This window comes from Sus scrofa, chromosome 2, assembly GCF_000003025.6.
Source record: "Sus scrofa isolate TJ Tabasco breed Duroc chromosome 2, Sscrofa11.1, whole genome shotgun sequence".
Lineage (NCBI taxonomy): Eukaryota > Metazoa > Chordata > Mammalia > Artiodactyla > Suidae > Sus > Sus scrofa.
Genome location: NC_010444.4, coordinates 8,138,443 through 8,162,472, shown reverse-complemented (window position 1 = coordinate 8,162,472; position 24,030 = coordinate 8,138,443). Strand labels below are relative to the sequence as shown.

The window sequence follows — 24,030 nt, the reverse complement described above, 5'->3', positions numbered from 1 at the left end:
GACTTCCACCCCCACTTTGTGCTCTTGCAGCTGGAAGGTGACACCATTACCTTGAAGCCCCGGCCTTCAGCTGATCTGACCAATAGCGGTGCCCCTTCCCCCTCCCACAAGGTACAGCGCAGCGTCTCAGCCAACCCCAAACAGCGGCGCTTTAGCGACCAGGGTGCGTACTTGGGAGTTGCAGGTGGGGACTCCCCCTCTCCTCATAGCTTCGGGGACTTGTTTCTGCCCCTGTTCAGCCCTTGCGTAGCATGGCCTTTGGGAGGCCACTTAGCTTTCCTCCACCTCTGGGTCATGGGGGTCGCTGGGCTGCTGGAGAGACTGTAGGAGAGCGCGCCGTGCACACGGCGGGCGTCCCCTGGGCCCGCCATCACCCATGCCCTCCGTCCCTCTGGCCCAGCAGCTGGTCCTGCCATCCCCACTTCCAATTCCTACTCTAAGAAGACGCAGAGTAACAACGCAGAAAACAAGCGGCCTGAGGAAGACCGGGAGTCGGGGCGGAAGGCGGGCAGCACGGCCAGAGTGCCCGCCAGCCCCCTGCCTGGCCTGGAGAGGAAGAAGACCACCCCCACCCCCTCCACGGTGAGCCCCGCCCGCCCCGCTCGGGCCTTCATCCAGACCCAGCTCCCTTTGGCCGCCTACCTGACCTTCCCTGCAGGGCCACTTTTGCTCCCCATAGAAAGCCTGGCCCCTCAGAGCCAAAGCAGAGTCCCTTCTTTTGCCCACCCCTGACCGCTCTGCATGCCAGAAGAACAGTTTGGTTTTCTGTGCTCTGACTCTGCCCTTTATTCCCCACAGAACAGCGTCCTCTCCACCAGCACAAATCGAAGTAGGAATTCCCCACTTTTGGAGAGGGCCAGCCTTGGCCAGGCCTCCATCCAGAATGGCAAAGACAGGTGAGCAGGCCCGGGCCCTGCCGGCCATACTCCCTAGGAGCCGCCTCTCCCAGTGGTGACATCTGCCAGCAGCACCCCCTCCCCTCCTGCTCCCTGGAGTCCCGTCCCAGCTCTGTCCAGTCCAGCTTTCCACACACCGGCACCTCCCCCCTGCCCCACCCCGCCCCCCCGTCTCCCCTTCCCTGTGCTCCTGGGACCGCTTCTTGTGGTGTACTGAGTGTGACTCCAGGGTCGTCTCAGCTGCCTTCTCGCTTCCTGACTGCAGCCAGGGCATGGTAGCCGCACTCCTCTGGGCATCCGTGCCTGAGGCTTTGTTTCAGGAACCCCCCCTCCCCCCGCGCGCCCGCTCAGGGCAGGACCAAGAGATGCCTACTTCGGGTACACACATTGAGGGTGGCCTAGCCGTACCTATGAGAGCAGAGCCCCCAACCTTGACTGTCAGTGTTGCGTTCCTGACTCCTCATCTTCTGAGCTCAATGAAAATTCCCCTTAGCAACACCTTGCTCTTTCTGGCAACGACATAGCCTTGTTCTTCGAATTCCCAGGAGACCAGTGCAGCCTGGAGGCAGTTGCCTCCTGTCGGCTTTCCTGCACTTTGAGTTTCCTTCTCCAGGCTCTGGCCCGCCTCGGCTTCCTTACCCTGCTCTCCGCTTCCCCCCGCCCCCCTCGGCTCTGACTGGTGCCCTGTTGCTACTCCTGGGCCTGATCTGCATCCTGCCGAGGCTTCCCTGGCTCTGGCCCTTCCCACCCCGCCCTTGCTTCCTAACTAGAGCCTCCTGCCCGCACCCACCCCTAACCCAGGCCTCTCCGCTGCTTTTGTCTCCTAGCCTAACCATGCCAGGGTCCCGGGCCTCCACGGCTTCTGCTTCCGCCGCAGTCTCTGCGGCCCGGCCCCGCCAGCACCAGAAGTCCATGTCGGCCTCCGTGCACCCCAACAAGGCCACTGGGCTGCCCCCCACGGACAGTAACTGTGAGGTGCCGCGGCCCAGGCAAGTGTGCTGGGGCAGCTGCTGCACCTGCTGCCCTCAGCTTGCCCCCCTCCACCCCCCACAACTTCTTCCCACCTGGGGGTCCTGCTCTATTCTTGTCGTCTTGGCCACAGGGCTGGCTCTGTCCCCTGCAGCCAGGAAGTAGAGGGAACAAAAAACAGCTTAATGCCCCTCTTTTCCTCCAGCTCTCCCTCTCAGAACAGAAATGCAAGAAGCCGTCCCGAGGCTCCAGAAGGAAGCCTTTCTGTTCTGAGCCCTCCTGGACCTTCCTTAGGACCCGGGACAGTGCGCATCACAGGGACTCAGTCCTTGAGGGTTGGGCAGCATCGTCCCTTTAGGTTCCGGTCTGCCTAGCTCCCGAGGAGCCACTTCTCCAGCCTGTTCTGCTCTCCACACATGTATTCTTCCCTCCCTCCTTCCCTCCCCCCTCCCCCAAACCACCCCTTCCTCCTCTAGTGTCCTCAGTGGCCACACCCCTTCCTTCTGTGTCCTCCGTGATGGCTGCCTCTGCCCCAGCATCCCTCTTCCCCATTCCCACCCCGGGGCACTCCAGGCGCCCGGTGGTGATAGCCTTCTTGTGCCCCTGATGCATTTCCCACCCTCCCCCCACCTCTTTTCCCACAGCACAGCCCCCCAGCGTGTCCCTGTCGCCTCCCCCTCCGCCCACAACATCAGCAGCAGTGGTGGAGCCCCAGACCGAACTAATTTTCCCCGGGGTGTGTCCAGTCGAAGCACCTTCCACGCTGGGCAGCTCCGGCAGGTGCGGGACCAGCAGAATTTGCCCTACGGTGTGACCCCAGCCTCTCCCTCTGGCAACAGCCAGGGCCGGCGGGGGGCCTCGGGGAGCATCTTCAGCAAATTCACCTCCAAGTTTGTACGCAGGTGAGTTGGGGGGCCTCGGGTGGCAGTGAGGCCGAGGCCAGGCCCTCTACCTGCCTGGGGTGGGGATGAGGGCCCCCGGGGTTAGAACCAGGTTTAGGTCCTGGGGTTAGAAGAAGCCTCGGGAAGCCTAAGAACTTGGGTTTTTGTGGGCATATGAGGTGTCCAGACCTGTCTATCCCTCTCGGCCTCCCCAGCACCGTATACACACCCCTCTTTCTGGCCCGAGCAGATGGCCCATGCCGCCTCCTCTCTAGGAGAGTGTGAACTCAGATGCTAAAATAAAAGCCCCCGTCTTCTCTCTTGGGTTCCCATGGAAACTTATATTTGGTGACGCAGCTGCAAAGTCATGAGGCCTGAGCCAGGCTGGGCCGGTGAGGAGAGTTGTCTCCTGGGCTCGTGTCTTGCCCCCTCTGACCTCCTTTCTCCCCACCCAGTTGGTTATGTCTGGCTGCAGCCACTCCCCTCTGCCGGGGAGGGAGGGGTTGGTGTTTGCCAGGATAAAGGCCATGAATGAAATAGTTGGTGGGGGCCCAGAGTGAGGCCTTCCTATGTGGGGACCAAGGCGGGGATTCTCCTCAGGAGGTTTCTCTCACTGGGGCCCCGATGACCCAAAGGGCCAGTGTTGATTCTTGAGTTGCATCCAGTCCGCCTCTCAGGATGCTTCCTGTGTCCAGCCCCCACCACCTCCACCATATTCGTGTAGCTCGGGAGGCAGCAGGGGGCTGGAGAGGTGAGCTTTGCAGCCCTTCCTCCTGCACACCGGTCACTCAGCTGCGGTAGCTCAGCCATGCCCCCGTCCGGCCCCAAGTGCAGAGGTCGGGCTGCAGGGCGGGGTGTGAGCAGAGCAGGATGTTTGGGACTCTAGTCTCGCTGAGCGGCTCTTGCACAAATGGGGTGACCCTTGAACCCGTAAAGCCCACTCCCCACCTGCTTATCCACATACTGTCTTGTTGGTTTTTTTTTTTTTATTTCTTTTTTTATTTTGTCTTTTTTTGTTTGTTTTTTTAGAAATCTGTCTTTCAGGTTTGCCAGAAGGTAGGCGTTGAGCCCGCTGTGTGTGTGTGTGTGTCTGTGTCCTGTGTCCTGCCTCCATCACTCACTCCCCTTTTCTGGCTCTTGCTCCCTCCTCCACCTGCTAACCACGTCTGTGTGGCCTTCTCCCTGCCATCTTAAAGGGATGACGATGGCCTCTGACTGGGCACCCCACTCAGGGCAAACGGCTCTGAAAATGACGGGCCAGTCCCCAGGCAAGAGGGACCTTCTCAGGGAATTCTCCCTTTAAGATTGTCTCCTCCCCCAACCCCCTACCCCGGGTCACAAGCATCGGGTTCCTTTTCCAGCCCTTCCCCCGTGTCTGCATGCGCTCTGAAGAAGCTCCACCAGGGCGTCTGGGATGGTATCCTTCTGGCTTTCCTGGGCTTCTCCTCCTCTGGTGCCCTGACCTTCAGGGCTGTGTGGCCTCTTGTCCCTGTCCTGTGGGATGGCAGGACTTTGGAGGTGCTGCAGGGTCCCTGGGGTCTCAAGGCTTTAGCCTGGCGCCTCCAGGCCCAAGGAGCCTTTGCCCGACAAGTGGGGCACAGCGCCCCCTTCTGGCAGCTCCTGCAGAACTAGGCCCACCCCACCCCACTGCAGCATGCCTCCCGCCTTGCGCAGTATCTGGATGAATCAGGCCGCCTCCTCTCTGGGCTGTGTTCTTCAGATATGGCCTGCAGCTCCTGAAGAACCAGGAGCTGGGACGTTCCAGGGGCAGGGGCCGCTACCCAGCCCTAAGCTCTGGCAGAACAGGGAGAGATCTCGCCTCACTCAGGCATCTCCCTTCCTGGGCCAGCTCCTAGCTCTGCCACTCCTGGCCCTGTCTTCATCCTTTCTGGAGGCCTGCGTGGGCCACATACCAGGCTGAAGACCAGAGGCCAGCTGGGGAGCCCTGCTTCCCCGAGGCTGTCAGCCCGGGCCCGACGCTGGGGCTGGGCTACCTGACAGGCCCGTTGGCGCCCCTGCTGACTGAACAACTGCCGAGACAGGGTCTTCCCCCCTTCCGCCCACTGCTCCCCACCCAGCTCTTCACTGCATGGCTGGCTGTTGACTCATGGGGCCCCAGTGGGGGCCTGCCCTGCAGGGAGCCTCCACCCACAGGGCAGGAGCCAGGTGGGGCTGGAGAGAGCAGCCAGGCTCCTTCCCCTGCGCGGCCCGGGCTCCCTGCTCCCTTGGGCTTGTTTGCATTCGTATGTCTGTTGCGTCTTTGTGTTCCTTTTACATGTGCTGCTGCTGCTCTCTCACTCCTCCTCACATCCTCGCCCTCTGCACGCCCCGATTTCCCAGCTCCAGGCACCCCTCTTCCAGCCAGGAGCTGGAGAAGCCGCTCAGCGGGGCCAGACCTCTTCCCCACCCGCCCTCCCAAGGCGTCTGCCTTGCCCTGCCCTGCCCTCCGTCCTCCCTCCTGTACAAGCAGAGGGCCTGGCCGGCCGGGGAGCTCTAAAGGAGAGGGGGAGGCGAGCTTGTCCACAGCCGACCTCAGGGCCCTGCTCCTCCCCGCCCAGCCCTAGCCATACTCAAAGCAGGTCCAGCCCTTGGCCCTTCGAGCCTCCTGAGAGAGGCCTCTTTAGCCCCTGCCCCTTCCCTCCAAGAGGACTGCACTTCCGAGACCCGCTAGTGCAGAAGCCCCCTTACAGCTGAGCCCCGGCTGCGGGCCGGGGGCGGGGGAGAGCGGCCTCGCGCTGCGGCTGTGCTCCCTGCGTGTGCCCGCACGTCCACGCCCTCCTCCCCGGCTCCTCCTGGCACAGATCTCTGGGAGTGTGGGGAGGGGCAGGCCCCTCGTGCTGGGCTCCCTGTTGGAAGGGGACAGTCAAGCTGCCACTGTGAGGTGCCACAGAGCCGCGATGGCCTGCCAGGTGATGGGCGAGTAGCCTTTGGGTTGGGGTCCAGCCCACCCACCGGTGGCACTTCCCCAGACCCGCCCTCACAGAGGTCCCAGCACTAAACTCTCCCTCGCTCTGTTTTTTGAGGAACCTGAATGAACCTGAAAGCAAAGACCGAGTGGAGACGCTCAGGTGAGAGAGGGCTGGAGCCAGCGCCGGCCCTGCCCGGGGCCACCCGGCTTGCCACGAGCCGCCTGCTCCTCTCGTCCTTCTGCCACCTGGCTCTTCCTCCTGTGCTTCTGCCTCCCCCGTCCTCTCGGGGGTCTCCCTTTCCTCAGAGAACCCCACCCCCACCCCCGCCCTGCTGCAGTAGGTGCGGGCCCTTCTCCTTAGATCTGGTGTGTCCTGGAAGCAGGAGCCCTGGGCCGGGGTTTGGAGGTACAGACTCCTTCCCTGTCGGCAAGCTCCCCTTCCCACGAATCAGCCACTTCTTGCTGTCCAGTCTGCGAACTGCTCAGGGCTTGGAGCATGTGCTCCCCTTTCTTCGCCGCCCCTCCCTCTACAAAGGAAAGCCTGGAGCTGTCACCTCGTCACCCCCGCCCCCCGGGGGGCTGCAGGACTGCGCACCCTCCTCACCCCTCCCTCCGCTCCCCGGGCCAGGTCTGAGGCGCCCTCTTCCAGCACCGCCGCCTCCTGGCACCCTCCCGCTCTTCTCTCCGTCTCAGGGTCCTTGTGCCAGGGGGGCTCTCCCATGGGTGGGGCGCCCCAGCTCCCGCCTGACGCCCGCCTCTGCCCTCTCCGCAGACCTCACGTGGTGGGCAGCGGCGGCAACGACAAAGACAAGGAGGAGTTTCGGGAGGCCAAGCCCCGCTCACTTCGCTTCACGTGGAGCATGAAGACCACGAGCTCCATGGAGCCCAACGAGATGATGCGGGAGATCCGCAAGGTGCTGGACGCAAACAGCTGCCAGAGCGAGCTGCACGAGAAGTACATGCTGCTGTGCATGCACGGCACGCCGGGCCACGAGAACTTCGTGCAGTGGGAGATGGAGGTGTGCAAACTGCCTCGGCTCTCTCTCAACGGTGTTCGATTTAAGCGGATATCGGGCACCTCCATGGCCTTCAAAAACATTGCCTCCAAAATAGCCAACGAGCTTAAGCTTTAACAGGCTGCCAGGAGTGGGGGGCGAAGGAGGCGGCCAGCTGGACTTAGCTGCTGGGGCCGGCGCTCCGCCCGCCCGGGCCGGACTGCAGAGATGGATTGGTGTGTCTCCCCTGCTGGCACTTCTCCCCTCCCCGCCCGTCTCAGTTTTTTCTTCCATGTTTGTGGGGGCCGGGAGATGGTTCTCGCCCCCACCACGGTTACCCTGCCCAGATCGTCCCCCTCCCCCCCTCTCTCCCGCAGGAGGCGAAGGAAGGGGAGGGAGGGGTGGGGGGCGGGGCTCCCCCTCGGTACTGCGGTTGCACAGAGTATTTCGCCTAAACCAAGAAATTTTTTATTACCAAAAAGAAAAAAGAAAAAAAAAAAAAATCCCAGCGGCCACCTTTCCTCCCTGCCCCATTGGGACAGTCGAGACTGGATCTGCGGGGTTTCCCGGGAGGGTGGCTCAGGGCTGGAACACTCTCAGGCAAGAGTGGTGGAGTTCCCTGTTAGGCCCTCCGCCAGGCCCACTTTGGGCTTCTCCCCTCTCCTCTCCTCCTTCCCCTCCAAGTAAACCACCAGAGGTGGCCTTGCCCTGACCTCAGGCCCCTGGGCTGGAGGCCTGGGCGGCGGGGGGCTGGGGGTGGGGGTGCCGCGCAGCCCTGAAGCCGTGGGGCTGGCGGCTGCTCTGGGGCTGGCAGGCTGGGCGCGGGGCTCCGGCCTCCCTCCACACTGTATCCTCTGCCCCTCCTTCCCCAGAGCTGGGCATTTCCTTCCACAAGCTGCTGTGGGGACTTTTGTTCCCCTCCTCAAAAAGTCTGTGCCATCTTCTCCCACCCCCTCCTGGGTAGAAGGCGGGGCTGACCCCAGGGCTGGGAGAGGGGAGGGGACTGCAGGGCAGATGGGCTCCTCGGCCCCCAGGGGGCCGCCTGGGCTGCTAGTCTCCGGAACAGGGACGCTGGGCATTCTCCGTTCTGGGAGAGCCTTTGTCTGAAAGCACAGCCCCCCACGCCGTTCCTCTCCCCACTGCTCCCCTTCGTTGGCATTAATCTGGGCACCAGCTAGTTCCATAGCAGTGACTTCCCTCACCACTCATCTCTTGGCCTTGCCTTTTCTTCCTCACACTGTCACCCCTCCTCTCAGGAGACACTGCCCCGGGGCCTCCGCGGGAGGCTGGATAGGGCAGCAGGGCCGGGGAGCCTCTGCTCTCGGCGGCGGGGTGGGGGACCGATAGGCCAAGTGACTCCCAGCTCGCTAACCTCCGCAGCCAGCGTGGGAGTGGCTGGTTATGGGCGCTTGGCTGGTGGCAGCCGCTGCATCCCTTAATTTATTTCTCTGCTGTCTCTGTTCTTGAGAAATTGGGGGAGAGGTCCTGAACAGAGGCTGCCTCTACCCTCACCTGAGTTGTACATTTTTTTGTGATGGGTTTTATTTTTTATTTTATTATTTTATTTTTTTTTTCTTTTTTTGATTTATGATGACTCCACCCCTACTCATCACCCCCACTCCCAGGCCTGGCTCCCCGGCAAGTTGAGCCCTTGGGTCCCAGGAAGGGGCCCCGCCAACCTCAGCCCTCCTGCCCCAAGCCCTAAGACTGTGGGCTCGACTGTGGGCTCCGGCTCCTACCAAGGGCTCTCCCTCCCTCCCTCCCTCTCTCCCTCCCCTGCCCTATGGAACAGCCCGGGTGCTCCGAGGGGCCGGGAGGGCAAGGCTTGGCTCCCAAAGGGGGTGGTGGCTGGGGGGGGGCTCCCAGGCAAGGTGGCCCCTCCCCACCCAGCCCCCCTTCCTGCACTTAGTTTTTCCTCTGGATCAAACACGTAATAAAGAGAATGTTTGGAATCTGAGCTGCCTCCTGTCTCTTCTCCCAGCTGGGCAGGGACCCAGTGTCCATGGGCAGCCCAGCCCGCCTGCCTTGATTCCTGTCTGGGGCCTGGGGAAAGGCCAGTGCTGGGCGGGCGCCCTCCCCACTCCCATCCTCATGGCACAGACAGGAAGCGACGTCCAGGACACTTAAACTAAAAGAGAAAGGATTCAGTGAGCTTGAAGGTTTTATTTATTTTTTAAAAACATTGAAAAATAAACCCATGTCTGCATATGTTCCCAACCCTTTCTCTAAGCTTTTGGGCAGTGGGCACCCTCAGAGCTCCTCAGCACTTCCCACCTGACCCTGAAGACACAAGAGCCCCTTCTCCAGCCTCCGCTGCCGTCAGGCCCCAAAGAGCCTCTCTGCCCACCTCCCTCCTTCAACACCCTCCCACCTCACCCCAAACTTATTGCTAAAAGAAGGGAAAGAGGAGGAACAGCCAAGACACCTAACTGTCCTCTCCCCGGCTCCCCAAGCTATGGTCACTACCCCCTATACTCGAAGGGCAGGACCCAAAGGCCAAGCCCTGGCAGGCGAGGAGGCAGCCGTTCCAGACCCAGCCAGGAAGAGAAAGTAGCCTCGGGCCAGCTCAGAAGACCCCAGACCCTGGCTGGGAGCGGGTGGACACAGGCTCGGCTGCCAGGAACACGTGCAGAGCCCACAGGTGCAGGCTGTGCCAGAAGGCGGCTCTGGGTCTTCCAAAGACCTGGCAGGAGCTCTAGTCCCTTCTGTCCTCAGGAAGGTCCAGCAGAGGGGCTCTGGAGCCTCTAGTTGGTGGAGGGCCTCGGTGCTCAGAGTGAGGGAGCTGGAGGCTCCAGAGGGGCTCCAATCAGGGTGGGTGGGGGCTGAGGGCCAGGGCGGGCACCGTGGCGGGAGGCAGCCAGAGCAGGGCGGATGAGCGGTGGGGGCGGCTGGTTGGGGGCCAGCCGGGGCTGAAGGAAACGGCCCTGCTGGAGTGGGGGCGGCTGGCGAAGCAGGGTGGGAGCCGTGGGCAAAGGTGGCCTCAGCAGTGGGGGCGGCTGGGACAGCGAGGTGGGAGGGGGAGGAGGGGGTGGCGCAGGGGGCCCAGATCGTGGCCCCGATGTTGAGACAGATGTAATCTGGACCTGAGAGGAGAGAGAAGAGAAGCCAGGCTCGAGCACACCCTCGGCCCAGCCCCAAGGCCGGAGGCAGGTCCTTTCTTCTCTTCTCTGAAGGGCTTCTCCCCTCCCCGTCTCACCTCGTCGTCTTCCTCTAGGGCTGGGGCTGGCAAGGGAGCCCCTCTCCGAGCCTCCTCCCCAGGGACCGGGGCTCCAGGGGCCCCATCCTGCTCGGCCTCCCATTCCTGCAGCACCTCCTCCAGATTGAAGCGGCGCCGGTAGCTCACAAAGAAGGTCTTCACCTGGGTCAGAGTCTTGTTGCCAATCACCTCGGCAATAGCCCCGAAGTCTTTGCCATACCTACGGATGGCTGCAAGGGTCAAAAGGGCAGCAGAGCGTGAACACCCCTGGGAACCGGTCACTTCCCTGATCCAGGCCCTCTGCCCCAGCTCCAGGGGGGGCAGGAGAGACCCCTGGGGGGCCTCCACTCTCCCCATAGTCGCCCCACCCACCTTGTACGGCCAAAAGCTGCTCATCCGTGGTCCAGCGGGAGTTGAACTTGGTGTTGGCCTGGAGAGCAAGGAATATATCCTAGAGACTCCAAAGCATGGGAATGGCGGCCCCTTTCTGCTCTGCTGCCAGCAAGAAGCCCCTTCTGCACCCCAAGCCGAAGAGCGGCCTTACCTCTGGGGGGCGGAGTGGATCAATGCCACCCTCCAGGGCTTGGCGGAGGCTGCTGTTGGTCTGCTTCATGCTTTGCACCTGGAAGGCAAGGCAAGGAAGGGACGTCCAGCTCCCGGCCAGGGCGGCCAGCGATCCCAACCCTCACCAGGGCCCTACTTCCCAGCAAAGCTCTTTGCCACCACCATCTACCTCATCCCCTCTCACAGCCATGCGGTAGGGGGGCACGGAGGTTTGCCCCTCCTCAAAGACCAGTTTTCTCCTCAACGCCCGGAAAAGAATGCCAAGTTACCCAGAGGCCCAGAGGACGGGGCAAGAGGCAGGCCTGGCATCCATACCACCTCCCTTACACCTCAGCCACCCCCTGATCATCGTTCCGGGCTGCCAACTGTCCCCTTTGCACACCCCTTCTTGTCTTGGGTCCCCACCTGGCGCTTGAGGGAGATGAGCTGGGAGTCGAGGCCGCGAAGTGTGAGGTTGGCAAGGTCCGGGCTCCCCGACACGGCGGTGAGGCCCTCGGGGCTCAGGTACATGCCCTTGGGCGGGCGCCGGCGAGTTCGCAGCGGATGGTGGCGGTACTGAGACCCCTGGGCCTCCTTCTTCCCCGGGCCGGGGCGGGCATTTAGCGGCCGAGAGGGCAGAGGCTGCCAGGGAAAGGAGAGGAGAGGAGGTGGGTGCTGCGGAGCCCGAGGAGGGGGCGGCGGGTGGGCAGGGCCAGAGCAGCTCTGGGACCTCACCTCTCTCTTGGGGTCTCCAGCGTCCGGCTCGCCCTCACTCATGGCTCCTCGTCCCTCTTCGAGCTCATCGCTGCTTACACAGGAGCCAGGAAGGGGGTGAGGCAGAGGCCAGGGCCCTGCAGGAGCTCAGCTTACCCCCACCCAGGGCTTCCTCAAGCCCCCACCTGTCTTCCTTGTCCTTTCGGCCCCCCAGCCGCCGCGCCTGTCTGTCCATCACACTGGTCCGGCTGCGGGTCTTCTTCCAAGAGTAGTAATACTTCACCAGGCTGGGAATCAGCTTGTCAGGCAGCTGGAGGGGCAACGCCAGAGGCTGGGGCCCACCTAAGACTCTGGGCCCTGGGCAGGCTTATCAGAAAGAAGGGGCCAAGGAGTGCTGGCGGGGGTGGAGGGCTTTACCATCTGCTGGATCCGCTGGAAGCACTTGCCATGGAAGCCAAAGGCCTGTTCAAACAGCACCTTGTCCTCTACAGTCCACTCGTCAGGGAACGGGGTGAAGTTGGCCAAGTCAGCCAGCGACTTCTCTACATCGTGCTTGTGCCACAGGAGCATGCCCAGGGCCTGGCCCAGGAGAGGGGACAACTCAGGCTCAGCTGCCCCCAGCACCGTCCTGTCCCCACCCCAAATCCCTGCAGGGCCAAGGCTCACCTGCTCAATGTTGTAACCATGCTTCTCCTTGGCCATGGCAATGTACTTGTCAACTGCAGGGGCGGGAGGAGCCGGGTCTTGAAGGATGAGTCGCCACTCCTAACCCCAGCCTGCCCACACAGGGGTACGCCCCCAGGGACGAGGTCCCCAACCTGCGCCCCAGGGCAGAGACTGAACCCACACACCTCAGCCTCCAGCCCACTTGCTGCCAGCTGGGAACACCCAGGCCCCAGCTCCCAAGGGTGTGCACAAACCCCGGGGCCCCACCCCACTCACGCTTGGCATCCGACACGCAGTGGTTGGGCGACCACACCAACATCCCCTTCAGCTCCTTGTTACTGTAGCGTGCGGGGCTCTCTGAAAGGCAGAGGCGCAGAGAAGACATCAGATCAGCCGGGTGGCACCGGCCTGGACCCATGGCCAGAGGGCGGTGGAGGAGTAGGGCCTGTGAGGTGAGGCCCAGAGGGGAAGGAGGGGCAGAGACCCAGACAGGAAGGCAGAGAAGGAAAACTAACCATGCCACAGGGCCAGCCACCCACCCCCGCCTGTCCTTCCAGTGGGCGCCAGCCAAGGGCTCCCCCAGGTGGGGCTCAGGGCCAAGCCATGGGCCCTTCAGTGCCCTCCCTTCACAGCCTGTCCTGCCACTCACCAGGCTTGCACTCCGGAATTACGGCCTGGTAATTGGTTCCAACGCGGATCATGCTGTCTGTGGAGCCAGGGGGAGGCAGTCAGGACTCCAGGGAGGGAGGGAGGGCGGGAGGATGTGGCGGGGGAGGTGGCTGGCCTGGAGTTCTCCTTCCTGACCACCCGGGGCCCCCACCTTTCCAGAGGCTCACTTTTCCCCTCATCTTCTCCTCGGATACCCTCAGCCAGAGAAGGAACTGGAAGACGGAGAGACTGCCTAACCATGACCATGGGGGTGGGGGGGGACAGGGGCCAGTTTTAAAGCCCAGGCCCAGCAGAGCCCTTTGTTCTGGCTGGGGGGGGTGGGTGGGGGGGGAGGTTGGAGGGCTACCCCCAGACCTGGACCGCAGCCCCGCAGGGAATCCAAGGCTCCTCCCCACCACATGAGCCTCACAGCTCGGGGTGGAGGTGTCTTTCCCAGCCCCTGCCACAGCCAGACCTCAGTCCCTTGCAAGGTGGCAAGGTATGAGGGGCCCAAGCTGTGAAAGGGAGGGACGCCCGAGTCCCTCGGGGACTGAGGGCAGGGCGGGGGCAGGCAGGACCGCCTCCTCAGCAGCTAGGGGCCCAGCCTCCAGATTCCCTGTGCCGACCTGGGGGAGAAGCAAGGCAGAGGCTCCAATCCAGGGAGGGCAGGAATCATCAGGATAACACCCCCGTGGTCGGCAACTCTCCCCCGCGCCCCGCTCCGCGCTCCCCGGGCCGGTGCGCCTTTAAACCTAGGCCGCCGGGCTCACCGTGCGAGTGCTCCTCCTCGCTGCTGTCATCCTCCGAGTGGGGCTGTCCGCCGTTGGGCGCCGTCTTGGCCCGGCTGCGAGACAGGATCCCGGAGCCCGCGCTCGGCTTCTCCATCACCGAGGGCATTACCCCGCCCAGCTGCCCCGGGGGGCGCAGGAGCCTTCGGAGAGCGGTGGTGGTTGCCGCGCTCGCCTTGAGTGCCGTGCCCGGCCCGGCCTGGAGAGGTCGCCACTGAGGCTATGAGAGGCAGGAGGTCAAGCGTGGCCAGGGTCCGGCGGGGCAGGAGCCCAGCGGGTAGCCCAGCGCTCTCCGCGACCCCCAGGGGCGAAGGCGTCAGAAAAGTTTGTGTAGAAGTGGGGTACGCGGGGGATGAGCACAAGGTCCGGGGCGGCTGGGGCGCGCTCGCTCTGGACGCTCCACGGGATTGGGGCTCCCCGGAGAAGTCCGGGCTCCGGGCCCGCGGGGCGCCCCGGAGCCCCAACGCCCGCCTGCCCACGCAGTTCAGCGAGCGGGCGCGGCGGCGCAACTGGCGCCCCCCGCGGGCTCCGCGCCTCTCGGCTGCACCGGGATGCCCCAGTCCCCGGGCGGGGACCCCTATCCCGACCAGACCCCCTGCCTACGACGGCAGCCGGCGGGGCCCCGGCGCTGGTGGCGGCGGGACGGCGCGCACGGCGCGCGGCGCTGGGGCAGAGTTGCCGGGAGGCGGGGGAGCGCAGCCGCGGGCGCCGCCTCGCACCCTCCCCGGCGCGCTCGCTCTCCCCGGCGCGCTCGGGCTGCTGCTCGCTCGCCCGCTCTCCGCCGCCGCTCGCTCCTCGCGCACACAATGAAGCTGCTGGCAGGGAAGTAGTGCCGGCTGCGGCCTCAGCACCCCTCCCCCAGCCGATGCCTCCGCCAGCTGAACATCTGGCCCTGGGGTGGGAGGGAGGGCCCGGGGGGCGGGGCCTAGGGGCCGGGGCTAGACCTCCAGGGGGTGGGGTCAGGACCCGGGTGGAGAGCTTTTCCCTCTGCGGGCCCCGGGGGCTCCCAGACTTGCCCCTGGGGGAGACCCCCCCCGGCTCCCCAGGAGTAGCCGGGGGGGGGGTCAGCCCCACCCACGCGCACACCAGCCCCACACACCAGTGGGCTCAGGTTACTGCCGCCTGCCCTGGGGGCCCTGAGGCCGCCTGCCCGCCCGCCCGGGTGGAGCCCAGCTTTTCCTTCCATTTCCCTTCCTGCTAAGGAACTCCCCGCCCCCCCTTCCGCAGGGGGGACCCCCCCCTTCATGCGCCCTTGGGGGCCAGAGCGGATGGGAGGCCGGACAGGAGAGAAATGAATTCCTTCAAGAGCTACCGGGCCGAAGCCTGGCTTCTGGTACATCTGTGGGTCCCCAGGGGTCACCTCAATTCCCTTTAACTGCTGCAGTGCGCACCCCAAAACAGTGGCACAGGGGGCTGCGGGCTGGGGAGTGGGAAGTGTAGGGGAAGCTCTGGACTGCAGGGGGAGGGAGGCGCTGGGTCCCCTCCCCACTGGGTTCAGTGTCACCCCAGCTAGGAGCAGCATCCCCCTCCCCCAGGACAAGCACGGGCAGAGTGACAGACCGGGAAGCGGGTAGAGCGGCACAGACGGAGATGGGGGAGGGGGGGTGGGCAGAGACTTTCAAAGCCAGACCCAGCCACCCTGCCAGGCACACAAAGAGCCAGCGCACACACCGGCGGCGGCTCTGAGCCTGCGAGCAGCGCCGGTGCCCGTCCCCGCCGCCGAAGGCACGTGCTGCAGCACACACAGGCCGAAGCCCCCACCCTCCTGTCGCCCCTCCCACCCGAGCCCTAGACTCCTAGACACACCTCCAGCCGGGCACACCCCGCTGTGCCCAGACTGAGCTGAGCCTGCACTCGCACCCTCCTCTCCCTTCCCTTCGTCGGCCACTCTGTAATCAGATTCCTAAATTTAGAAGCAACCCAGGGCCCAGCCAGGGATCCCCGCCCCCACCCGCTGCCTGCGGCCAGCCGGCCAGGGTCCTGCGGTCGGGCCACGACCCGGCCGGGGCCTCCTGGTCCTGGGGGCTTCTGCGGGCAGCCAGGCAAAGTCAGGCACGACCCCACCCGTGCTGTCGGGCCACAAGGGACCACCCAGCCGGCGGCCACGTTGCCCGCCACACCTCCGGCCAGAGCTATAGGGCCTTTTTCCTCCTCTTAAATCATGGATTGGGCACCAAGCCTTAGGGTGGGGAGATCTGGACAAAGGAGAATGAATGGGCCAAGGGCAGGTCTGAGCTAAAGGGGTCTGCTACAAGATGGAAAGAACCTCCCCAGGCTGACCCCTCCTGAGCGGCAGGGTGCCACCCTGTCCCCAGCACCTCCAATCTTTCCGGGAGCCTCTCATCTCTGTCCCCTCCTGCCTGGCAGGCAGCCATCGCTGCACACAGCCCTCTCCTATGATGGAGCCTTCCATTTTGCCCACACAGGTCCCCCGCTAGGCAGGGCCTCTGTTGGGCTCCCCAGTTCCCCGTGGCCTCTTTTCTATACTCACACTTAGGGTCAGGGCCCAGCTCCTCGCCCCACCGCAGGCCTCCGCCTCCTGCTTATTTTGGCCTCTGTCCTCCAGGACTGCCCCAGGTACCCCCAGCCACTGGCCTCCCTCTCTCCTTAGCACCCCTCCCCCGCTAAGAACCTAATTCTGCTCTCACTTCTCCCTAGAGCCTGGAGCTCAGGGCCAGAGGAAGATTCGGCTCCGGGGTGGGGGCAGGGAGAGGAGGGTTTTTTTTTTTTCCCCTTGGAATTGGGAAGGAAGGGGAAGTCCCTAGACCCCAGGGTGATGAGACTTCTGCCTGGGAGGTGGGACACGACACGGGAGGATTAGCCTAGGAATTTGGGGGTGATTGTGGGGTCCACGGTGTCCAGAGAGGAGGCACAAGCCTAGTGAGCACCCTCCTCCCCAAGGGGCAATGGCACAGGGTTAGGAGGGGGAGGGGCAAGGCCCCACCCTCCCACCTGCTGCAGCCGCCCCCTCCCCAGCTGGCCCCCTCTTTTGTGCAAAGCCACACAAAGGACAAGGGGCCCCGGCCGTCCTGGCCATCTGCTCCCAGCAGCCTGAAGGCTCTTAAAGAGACAGCACCCCCTCCCTGCCCTGGGGCTGTGGGGTAGGATGGAGCGGGCACGCCACAGGACCTGGTCTCAGCGGTTCCCCACAGCCCTCACCCTTTTCCCTCGTTCCCCCAGCCAGCCCCAGGTCGGGAATCCGTCTCCCCCAGGACAGGGCACTGAGGTGCCACGTGGCTGGAACGGGGTGGGGGGGGGGAGGCAGCAGCACGGCCCCTCCCCTCCTCCAGCCCTAGGCGACTAGGGGCCTGGGAAGCTCAGCAGCTCAGCCCTAGTCTTGAGGTCCCTCACCCCCCTGAGGCCAGCTCTGAGCTTTGTGAGAGCTGCTGGTCTGGGAGCGCCTCCCCCGCCATTCTCACTGATGCTCTCCCCCTCACCCTTCCTCTGGGAGGATGATGGCGGCGGCGCCTGCTTTTTGAGGGCTCTAGGCCGCCTGGTGGCAACGCCTGTGATCCGGGTACATTTATTTCCTGCGTTTTCCAGTTGAGGAAACTGAGGCTTGGCTCCGCCCCGGACCCCCCCCTTGCCCACAGGCCTCCACAAAGCCAGAGCCACTGGCCCTGTCTGAGGCCTGCCTCCTCGGCCCTGAGATCCCCGGAGGAGCCAGACCCAGGCATTCAGGTTCAGCGCCTTTGCCACACTGCTAGGGACCCAAGTTTACATTATTTGTGTGACTGTTTATTTTTGTGACTCTCTCCCTGCTGGGCCCCAGGCAGGGATCCGGTCCACCCACTGTGTTCACTGCTGAGTTCTCAGTGCCTGGCATATAGTAGGCACTCAATATTTGCTGAATAAATAAATGAGAGTAGCCCAGAAAGCCTTCCTCTTTGCTGGGTTCCTCTGTCCTCTGTGTGCTGGGCATCTCGCCTCCTCCCTCCACGAGGTGAGGCAGTGGGGACAAAGGTCGAGCAGGGATGCTGGGAGAGAAAAGGAGGGTGACCTTGAGCAAGGCCTCCCCTCACCCCTCACGTCTCCCTCCTCCCAAAGGCGGGGGCAGCTCCAGCCAATCCCGAACTCTCTCGGCCCCCGCCAGACAGACTAGGACTGTCCCAAGCTCTGGCCAGGCCAGGCTGGCCGCTGTGGTGTGGTGCCTGGGACCCTGGCCAGGCCCTCGGTGGCCACAGCCAAGGGGCTAAGCTCGAGGAGGGAGGCAGCCCCGCGGGCCCTTGGGTGGGGGAGTTGGATTGGAGGCCAGGAGATGAAGCTGGAGAAATGGAGAGGGGCATGGGGGGAGGGGGGTGCTCCCTCCAGAGCCCCCACCCCCTCAAACTGCCCAGACAGGGGTTCAAGTCCTCCCTCCCACCAAACCCCCCCACGGACCCACTGGCAGGCTGTGGGGCCCAGGGCGCTGCCCTCCCCTTCTCTGGGCCCAGTTAGTAACCACCCCCACCCGGACTGACCCACACTCCCACTCGGGTTGTAAAGAGGCTGAGAGAAGGTGACAGAGGTGACAATCCGGTGCTTGGCACCGCCTCAGCACTGCGGCCGCGCGGGGGGGAGGGCGAGCACATCTGTGAGTGGCGCTGGGGGCGGGCAGAGCAGAGCCAGGCTGGAGGTCAGCAAAGAGACCCCAGGCTTCCTGACACCCACGAAATCTGACTCCCTGAGCAACGCGGGAACTAAGGTGGAGGGAGCTTAGAGATGAGAAGGCGATGGGGGCTCCCTGGACCCAGACCTGGGAGCCGCCTCTGTTTCTCCGGAAGCCCAGAAAGGGACCTCTCCTTGGGCTCACCTGGGCAACAGCTGGTGCCCTCTGGTGGTGACAGCATGGACCAAGGGGTCCCAGCTCAGCCTGGCCACATAGGTCCTTCCCGGGAGGCTAAGCCCAGCATCCGGAGGAGCCCATTCTCCTGGGGCAAGTTTCCAGGGTCCAGATGTCCCAGGGCTGGAGTTCCCGCTGTGGCTCAGCAAAAAGGAATCCAGCCAGTATCCATGAGGAAGGACATGGGTTCAATCCCTGGCCTTGCTCAGTGGGTCGGCCCAAGCTCTGTGGACCAGCTGAAGGCCAGGGCCACTTGGGGCTCCTAGGTCTGATCTCTGGAGCTAAAACTCTTGCTCTGCAACATCTGACACTTGACAGTCTTCCTCTGACTTGTCTACGGCCCTAGATTCCTGCCTTCGGTCTGATCTCTACAATCCATCACGTGAACATAGCTAGATACGGATTCTCAAATACTGCTTTGATCGGGCCCCACTTCTGCTCCATAACCATCCATGGTTCCCTATTGCCTTCTGGGCAAAGAGGGAACTTCTCTCCCAGCCCCATACTCAAGGCCTTTCTAGTCTGTATCTTGGATCCAGCAGAGCAGGTCTGTTCACAACACCTGCTGAGCCCTACCGGGTGCCCCATGCAACCACCCCTCCTCCCCCCACCCCACCCCCCGCAGTCCCTGGCCCCGCCCACCTCTTTGCATGCCCCGTGCCTGGCCAGTCCCTCAGGACTGCGGGCCCCTGCCGGGCAGCTCTGCTCTGGCAGGGCACATTCAGTGCTCCTGGCTTGGCTGCAAACACCCTTCCTGCTCTCCCCAACCTTCTCTCCATGCTCCTCCTCCACCACCTCACGTGCTGCATGGTTCTTAGCCCGTGACCTTGAGGATTCCCAGAGGAGAACCCCTCCAAAGCCTGCCCCTACACTCAGAGATTCCACCCCTTCCCTCTGGCCTCCAGTTGGAGATGTCCCTTCAAGGCCAACTTCACTCCCAGGCTCTGCATCTCCAGCAAGACACACACACACACACACACACACAACGCCCCCCTTCCTCTCTCCCAAGTTCACCTTCAGCTACTCCTTTCTAAAGCTACTGCTGCCTTCTCTCTCCTCTCTCTCTCTCTGTCTCTCTATCTCTCTCTAAAGCTGGACTTCTTGGGTTCCCTGCTGTGGCTCAGCAGTTATGAACCCAGCTAGTACCTGTGAGAATGAAGGTTCGATCCCTGGCCTTACTCAGTGGTTAAGGATCTGGTGTTGCCCATGAGCACTGATATAGGTCGCAGATGAGGCTCAGATCTGTCGTTGCTGTGGCTGTAGCTGGCAGCTGCAGCTCCGATTCAACCCCTGGGAACTTCCATATGCTGCACCTGTGGCCTTTAAAAAAAAAAAAAAGCTGGGCTTCTTAAACGTGTCGTTCACACCCCTTCATCCTTGTTCTCACCTCCCACTCGCTCTACAACTCACTGCAGTGTCCTGTCACCCTCTGCCACGCCGCAGAGGCTGCTCTCGCCAAGGTCCCTCGTGGCTGTTATCTCTAAAGCCCAAGGAACTTTGACGAGTCTGGACTAATTCCACCTCTGGGCAGGACTGAGCAGAGAAGGCCACTCCTGTTCCTGGACGTGAGTTCCCAGCTGGCTCCCGTCCTCTTTGCCTTCAAACCCTTGCAGCTGGTTGATCCTCCAGTCCCACGCCACATCCCGAACTCCCCTGAACTCCCCCGGCTGTGGGCTCTGGACCCCCATAACCAACTGCCTTCTGGACCTCTGTGCTCAGTTTTCTCTCCGACACCACACGCTCAGCCCGTCCAAAATGGCTCTCTGCCTCTTGAATACTCGTTTGCACTGCCTGCCCCCTCTTCCCACCAGCACCTGAAGTGGAAACTTGGGAATTACGCTGGACTTCTCTTCCTGCTTCTCTTGCGAGCCCAGCTGCCTCTGATTTCTGTGGATCTTCTCCCCATGGCCACTCCCTCTCACCCTATTAAGGAAATAGCCTCCCAGCAGGCCTCCCTGCCTCCTCTGTCGGCCCCCTCTAATCTGTTCTTTATTCAACAGCCAGGGGACTCTTTCTCAAATCCAATCTAATCAAGTCAATCCTCTGCCTTTCCTTATCCTTGGATAATCTCCTTCAAAATCTGGCCTCCTGACATCCATTCCCCTCTGGCCTTTCTCCTTTGGGGATCCGTGTGGTGCTGTGGAGTTGATCCCACCCCAGTGTCAGCCTTTCCCAAGACCCCGGACATCATGATCGGTTCAGAAGTAGACGAGCAATTTAAACAGGCCCAATCGGCATCTCACGAATAGGAGATGAAGGCTAGGAAGCTAAGCCAGGCGTGTTGGCTGCCATCTTTGCTCCTCAAGGAAAGCCAGCCTCGTGGAGGGTACCACAAAGAGACGGGGAGGGGGAGAGATACTGGTATCTCAACCTACTGACCCTCCGACCTTTTTCTTTCGTTCTTTCTTTTTTTGTGTGTGTCTTGTTAGGGCTGCACCCATGGCATATGGAGGTTCCCAGGCTAGGGGTTGAATCGGAACTGTAGCCACCGGCCTACACCACAGCCATAGCAACGCTGGATCCGAGCCGCATCTGTGACCTACACCACAGCTCACGGCAAGGCTGGAGCCTTAACCCACTGAGCGAGACCGGGGATCGAACCTGCATCCTCATGGATGCTCGTGGGGTTTGTTTCCACAGAGCCAGGACAGGAACTCCTGAACGTTTTCGTCATGTGAGCCAACACTTTCCCTTGATTGTTCAAGCCTGGTTGATTTCAGTTTTCTGTCACTTGCGACCACAGCCTCTGAAATGATACATCTTGCAGCATTACTTCACTTGTGCTTTCACATCAGCCGCACCCAGCATCCTGCAGTTCCCCTGGAGCCTTTAAGGATGCGATTCCTCATACCTGGGATGCTACTCCTTTCCTTGTTGGCTAACTCTCACTTGCCTTGCGAAAGGAAGCTGAGTGTCACTCTGTCTGGGACATCTGCCCCCACTCCATCTCAGCGCTGATCACAGTCCAATGGGACTGCCTACCTGTCCACCTGTCTGTCCCCTCCCTGAGGCTGAATCCTGAGAGGACAGGGCCTCTGTCTTCCTCACCTCTGCACCCCCACCCCACCACACAGCTCTACAGCAGCAGGTGCACCACAAATAGCTACTGAGGGAAACAGTCTCCCAAGCACCATCTCCTCGGGAGAGTCCTCCAAACTGCCCCAGCCCCGCTCACTGCAAGGTACCTACACTGCCAGGTCCCAGGAAAATCACTTCTGCCAAATCTCCCCTGATTTTTTTGTTTTTCTTTCTTTCTTTCTTTTTTTTTTTTTTTGGCCACACTTGCAGCATGTGGAAGTTCTCGGGCTAAGGATGGAACCTGTGCCACTGCAGTAACCAGAGCCACAGCAGTGACAACCCCAGATCCTTAACCCACTGCGCCACCAGGGAACTCCCAAATCTCCCTGGTTTACCAACATATTAGGAGTTCCTTGTAGGCAAAGACTTAACAAACATAATAGAAAGTGCCAGCTTCTCTGAGGATTATTTGTTTATTTGTTTATTTATTTATTTTTATGGCCACACACAAGGCATATGGAAGTTGCCAGGCCAGGGATGAAATCCGAGGAGCAGCTGTGACCTACACCACAGCTGCAGCAATGCTGGACCCTTAAGCCCCTGTGCTACAGCAGGAACTCCTATTATTTATTTGTTCACCACTGTATTCCCCAGGCCCCAGGTTAGTGCAAGGACATAGTAGATGTTCAATAACTATTGTTTTTGTTTGTTTGTTTTGCTTTTTTTTTTTTATAGGGTCACACCCGCGGTATACAGAGGTTGCCAGGCTAGGCTAGGGGTCGAATTGGAGCTACAGCTGAGGACACCACAACCAGAGCAACTCGGGATCCGAGCTGTGTCTGCAACCTACACCACAGCTCATGGCAATGCCAGATCCTTAACCCACTGAGCCAGGCTAGGGATCGAACCTGAACCTCATGGTTACTAGCTGGATTCATTTCCACTGCGCCGCAGTAGGAACTCCCTCAATAACTATGGTTGAATACATTAGTGGATGAATAACAAGCAAACTGAATGCTCATGGGTACCAACCGCAGCGTGTGCAAAACGCTTGCCTAAATTATTTCACTTTCCTCCACAGTAGCCCTAATTATCCTCATTTTACAGGTGAAAAGTGGAGGCTTCAGAAGATGACCTCCTTAGATCGCACATCTTGAAAGTATCAGAACTTGAACTGGTTTCAGGCCGGCTGGTGCCAGAGTCCTCTGTCTACATCCTTCCATTTAAGACACATCCAGCTGTTCTAGAAGAAACCAGCATTCAAAGGTGCAGGTTGCAGACGCGGCTCAGATCTGGCGTGGCTGCGGCTGTGGGTAGGCCGGCAGCTGTAACTCCAATTTGACCCCTAGCCTGGGAACCTCCATATGCCGCGGGTGTGGCTCCAAAAGGCAAAAAAATAAAAATAAAAACAGAAATGTGGAGGTTAGTGGCCACCAAGGCCTCAGGAGTTTCTCATCTCTCAGCTCTGTTTCATGCATCCGCGGTTTCCCCTCATGGTGACCAGATGGCTGCAGCTGCTCCAAGCATCCCATCCTCGGAGGACAATTTCCAGAGCAGGAGGGCAGGGCCATAGGGCAGGGGCTTTCTCCTTGTCATGTCTCCCTCGTCAGGGAGAAAAACCTTTTTCAGGAATTCCCGAGCAGGTCTGTGCTCCTTAAACCAGTCCCTGGCAAAGGGGCATCGGAGTCCCATGCTTGGAGCAGACTCATCCTGTTCGTGCTCTGGCATAGCTGCCATGACATCCAGCGATCTCCACCCATCACCTGAGCAGTGGGGGCTCTGATACCAAGGAAGAAGGAAGTATGGCTCATGGGTGGACAGGTAATCCTGCTCCCTGCTCCCCTCCCCATCCCCCGACACAGCACTTTCTGTGCGTTAGAGCATTCAGAGATGTTTGTTGGCTGAACTACAAATAGAAGAAGGAAGTTGGAGAGGATTCTCTTCCCTGTTACACCTGGGTTCTGGTCCTGAAGTCATGGCCTTCAGATGCCCACATTTCCTAGGATGAAAACCAGCAAAGAGGGGAGCTCCCTTGCGACACAGCAAGTTAAGGAGCTTTTTTTTTTTTTTTTTAGGGCCACACCAGAGGTATATGGGGGGGGGTGCGGAGGCATGTGGAGGCACCCAGGCTAGGGGTTGAATCGAGCTACAGCTGCTGGCCCTACGCCACAGCCACAGCAATGGCAGATCTGAGCCTTGTCTGCAAACTACACCACAGCTCATGGCAACAAGGGATCTTTAACCCACTGAGCGAGGCCAGGGATCAAACCTGTATCCTCATGGATACTAGTCAGGTTCATTTCCACTGAGCCATGAAGGGAACTCCCCTGGTTAAGGATCTGGTGATGTCACTCCTGCGGTTCCGGTTGCTGCTGTGGCACAGATTCAGTCCCTGGCCTGGGAACTTCCATATGCTATGGGTGCACCCCCAGCCCCCCCACCCCACCAAAAAAAACCCTGCAAATAGAGCTGCAGTTCCTAAAGGACCCAGTGGTGAGTCTGCAGAGTCAGATAACCTGGAACAAAGCTGATGGACCTTGAACTGTTGGCAGGTGAGAAGTAGGCAGTCACTCACTCAACAAGCAATTATTGTCCGTCATCTCCCCTGACCCCTCCAGCTTCTCTGCAAAGTCTTTTTTTTTTTTTTTTTTTTTTTTTTTTTTTTAGGGCCATGCCTGTGGCATATGGAAGTTCCCAGGATAGGGGTTGAATTGGAGCTATAGCTGCCGGCCTACGTTACAGCCATAGCAATGCGGGATCCGAGCCGTGTCTGCGACCTACACCACAGCACACGGCAACACCGGGTCTTTAACCCACTGAGCGAGGCCAGGGATCAAACCTGCATCCTCATGAATATTAGTTGGGTTCATTAACCATTGAGCCATGACAGGAACTCCTCCCTCTGCAAAGGCTTAACCAGCCCCTATCAGTACACGGGTTGCCCAGAGACTGTGGACAGTGAGGCTCTGAGCTGCTCCTTGCTTCA

The 24,030-nt window shown here is 61.3% G+C and overlaps 2 protein-coding genes across 10 annotated transcripts in view; one reads left to right on the top strand and one right to left on the bottom strand.

Annotated features, from left to right (window-relative positions):
• Window positions 1–8,603, top strand: part of MARK2 (microtubule affinity regulating kinase 2) — a 62,272-nt gene extending 53,669 nt beyond the window's left edge. For 3 of the 9 annotated variants that reach the window (XM_021082898.1, XM_021082892.1, XM_021082893.1), the window contains 8 exons: window positions 31–163; window positions 404–582; window positions 799–896; window positions 1,724–1,885; window positions 2,510–2,767; window positions 3,776–3,802; window positions 5,770–5,814; window positions 6,427–7,125. In XM_021082898.1, the coding sequence (XP_020938557.1) occupies window positions 31–163; window positions 404–582; window positions 799–896; window positions 1,724–1,885; window positions 2,510–2,767; window positions 3,776–3,802; window positions 5,770–5,814; window positions 6,427–6,787 (1,263 nt within the window). In that variant the 3' untranslated portion in view covers window positions 6,788–7,125. Of the gene's footprint in view, window positions 1–30; window positions 164–403; window positions 583–798; window positions 897–1,723; window positions 1,886–2,509; window positions 2,768–3,775; window positions 3,803–5,769; window positions 5,815–6,426 lie in introns of all 9 variants that reach the window. The other 6 variants (XM_021082891.1, XM_021082894.1, XM_021082896.1 and 3 more) reach the window with 4 other exon arrangements.
• Window positions 8,793–15,793, bottom strand: RCOR2 (REST corepressor 2). The gene is made up of 13 exons (XM_021082899.1): window positions 15,696–15,793; window positions 13,187–13,424; window positions 12,418–12,474; window positions 12,045–12,125; window positions 11,769–11,821; window positions 11,520–11,681; window positions 11,288–11,412; window positions 11,124–11,193; window positions 10,815–11,030; window positions 10,390–10,467; window positions 10,218–10,275; window positions 9,846–10,075; window positions 8,793–9,732 (listed from the first exon to the last, which is right to left on the bottom strand). Exons 2-13 carry the CDS (start codon window positions 13,311–13,313, stop codon window positions 9,418–9,420), a joined length of 1,572 nt encoding a protein of 523 aa, XP_020938558.1. The 5' UTR covers window positions 13,314–13,424; window positions 15,696–15,793; the 3' UTR covers window positions 8,793–9,417.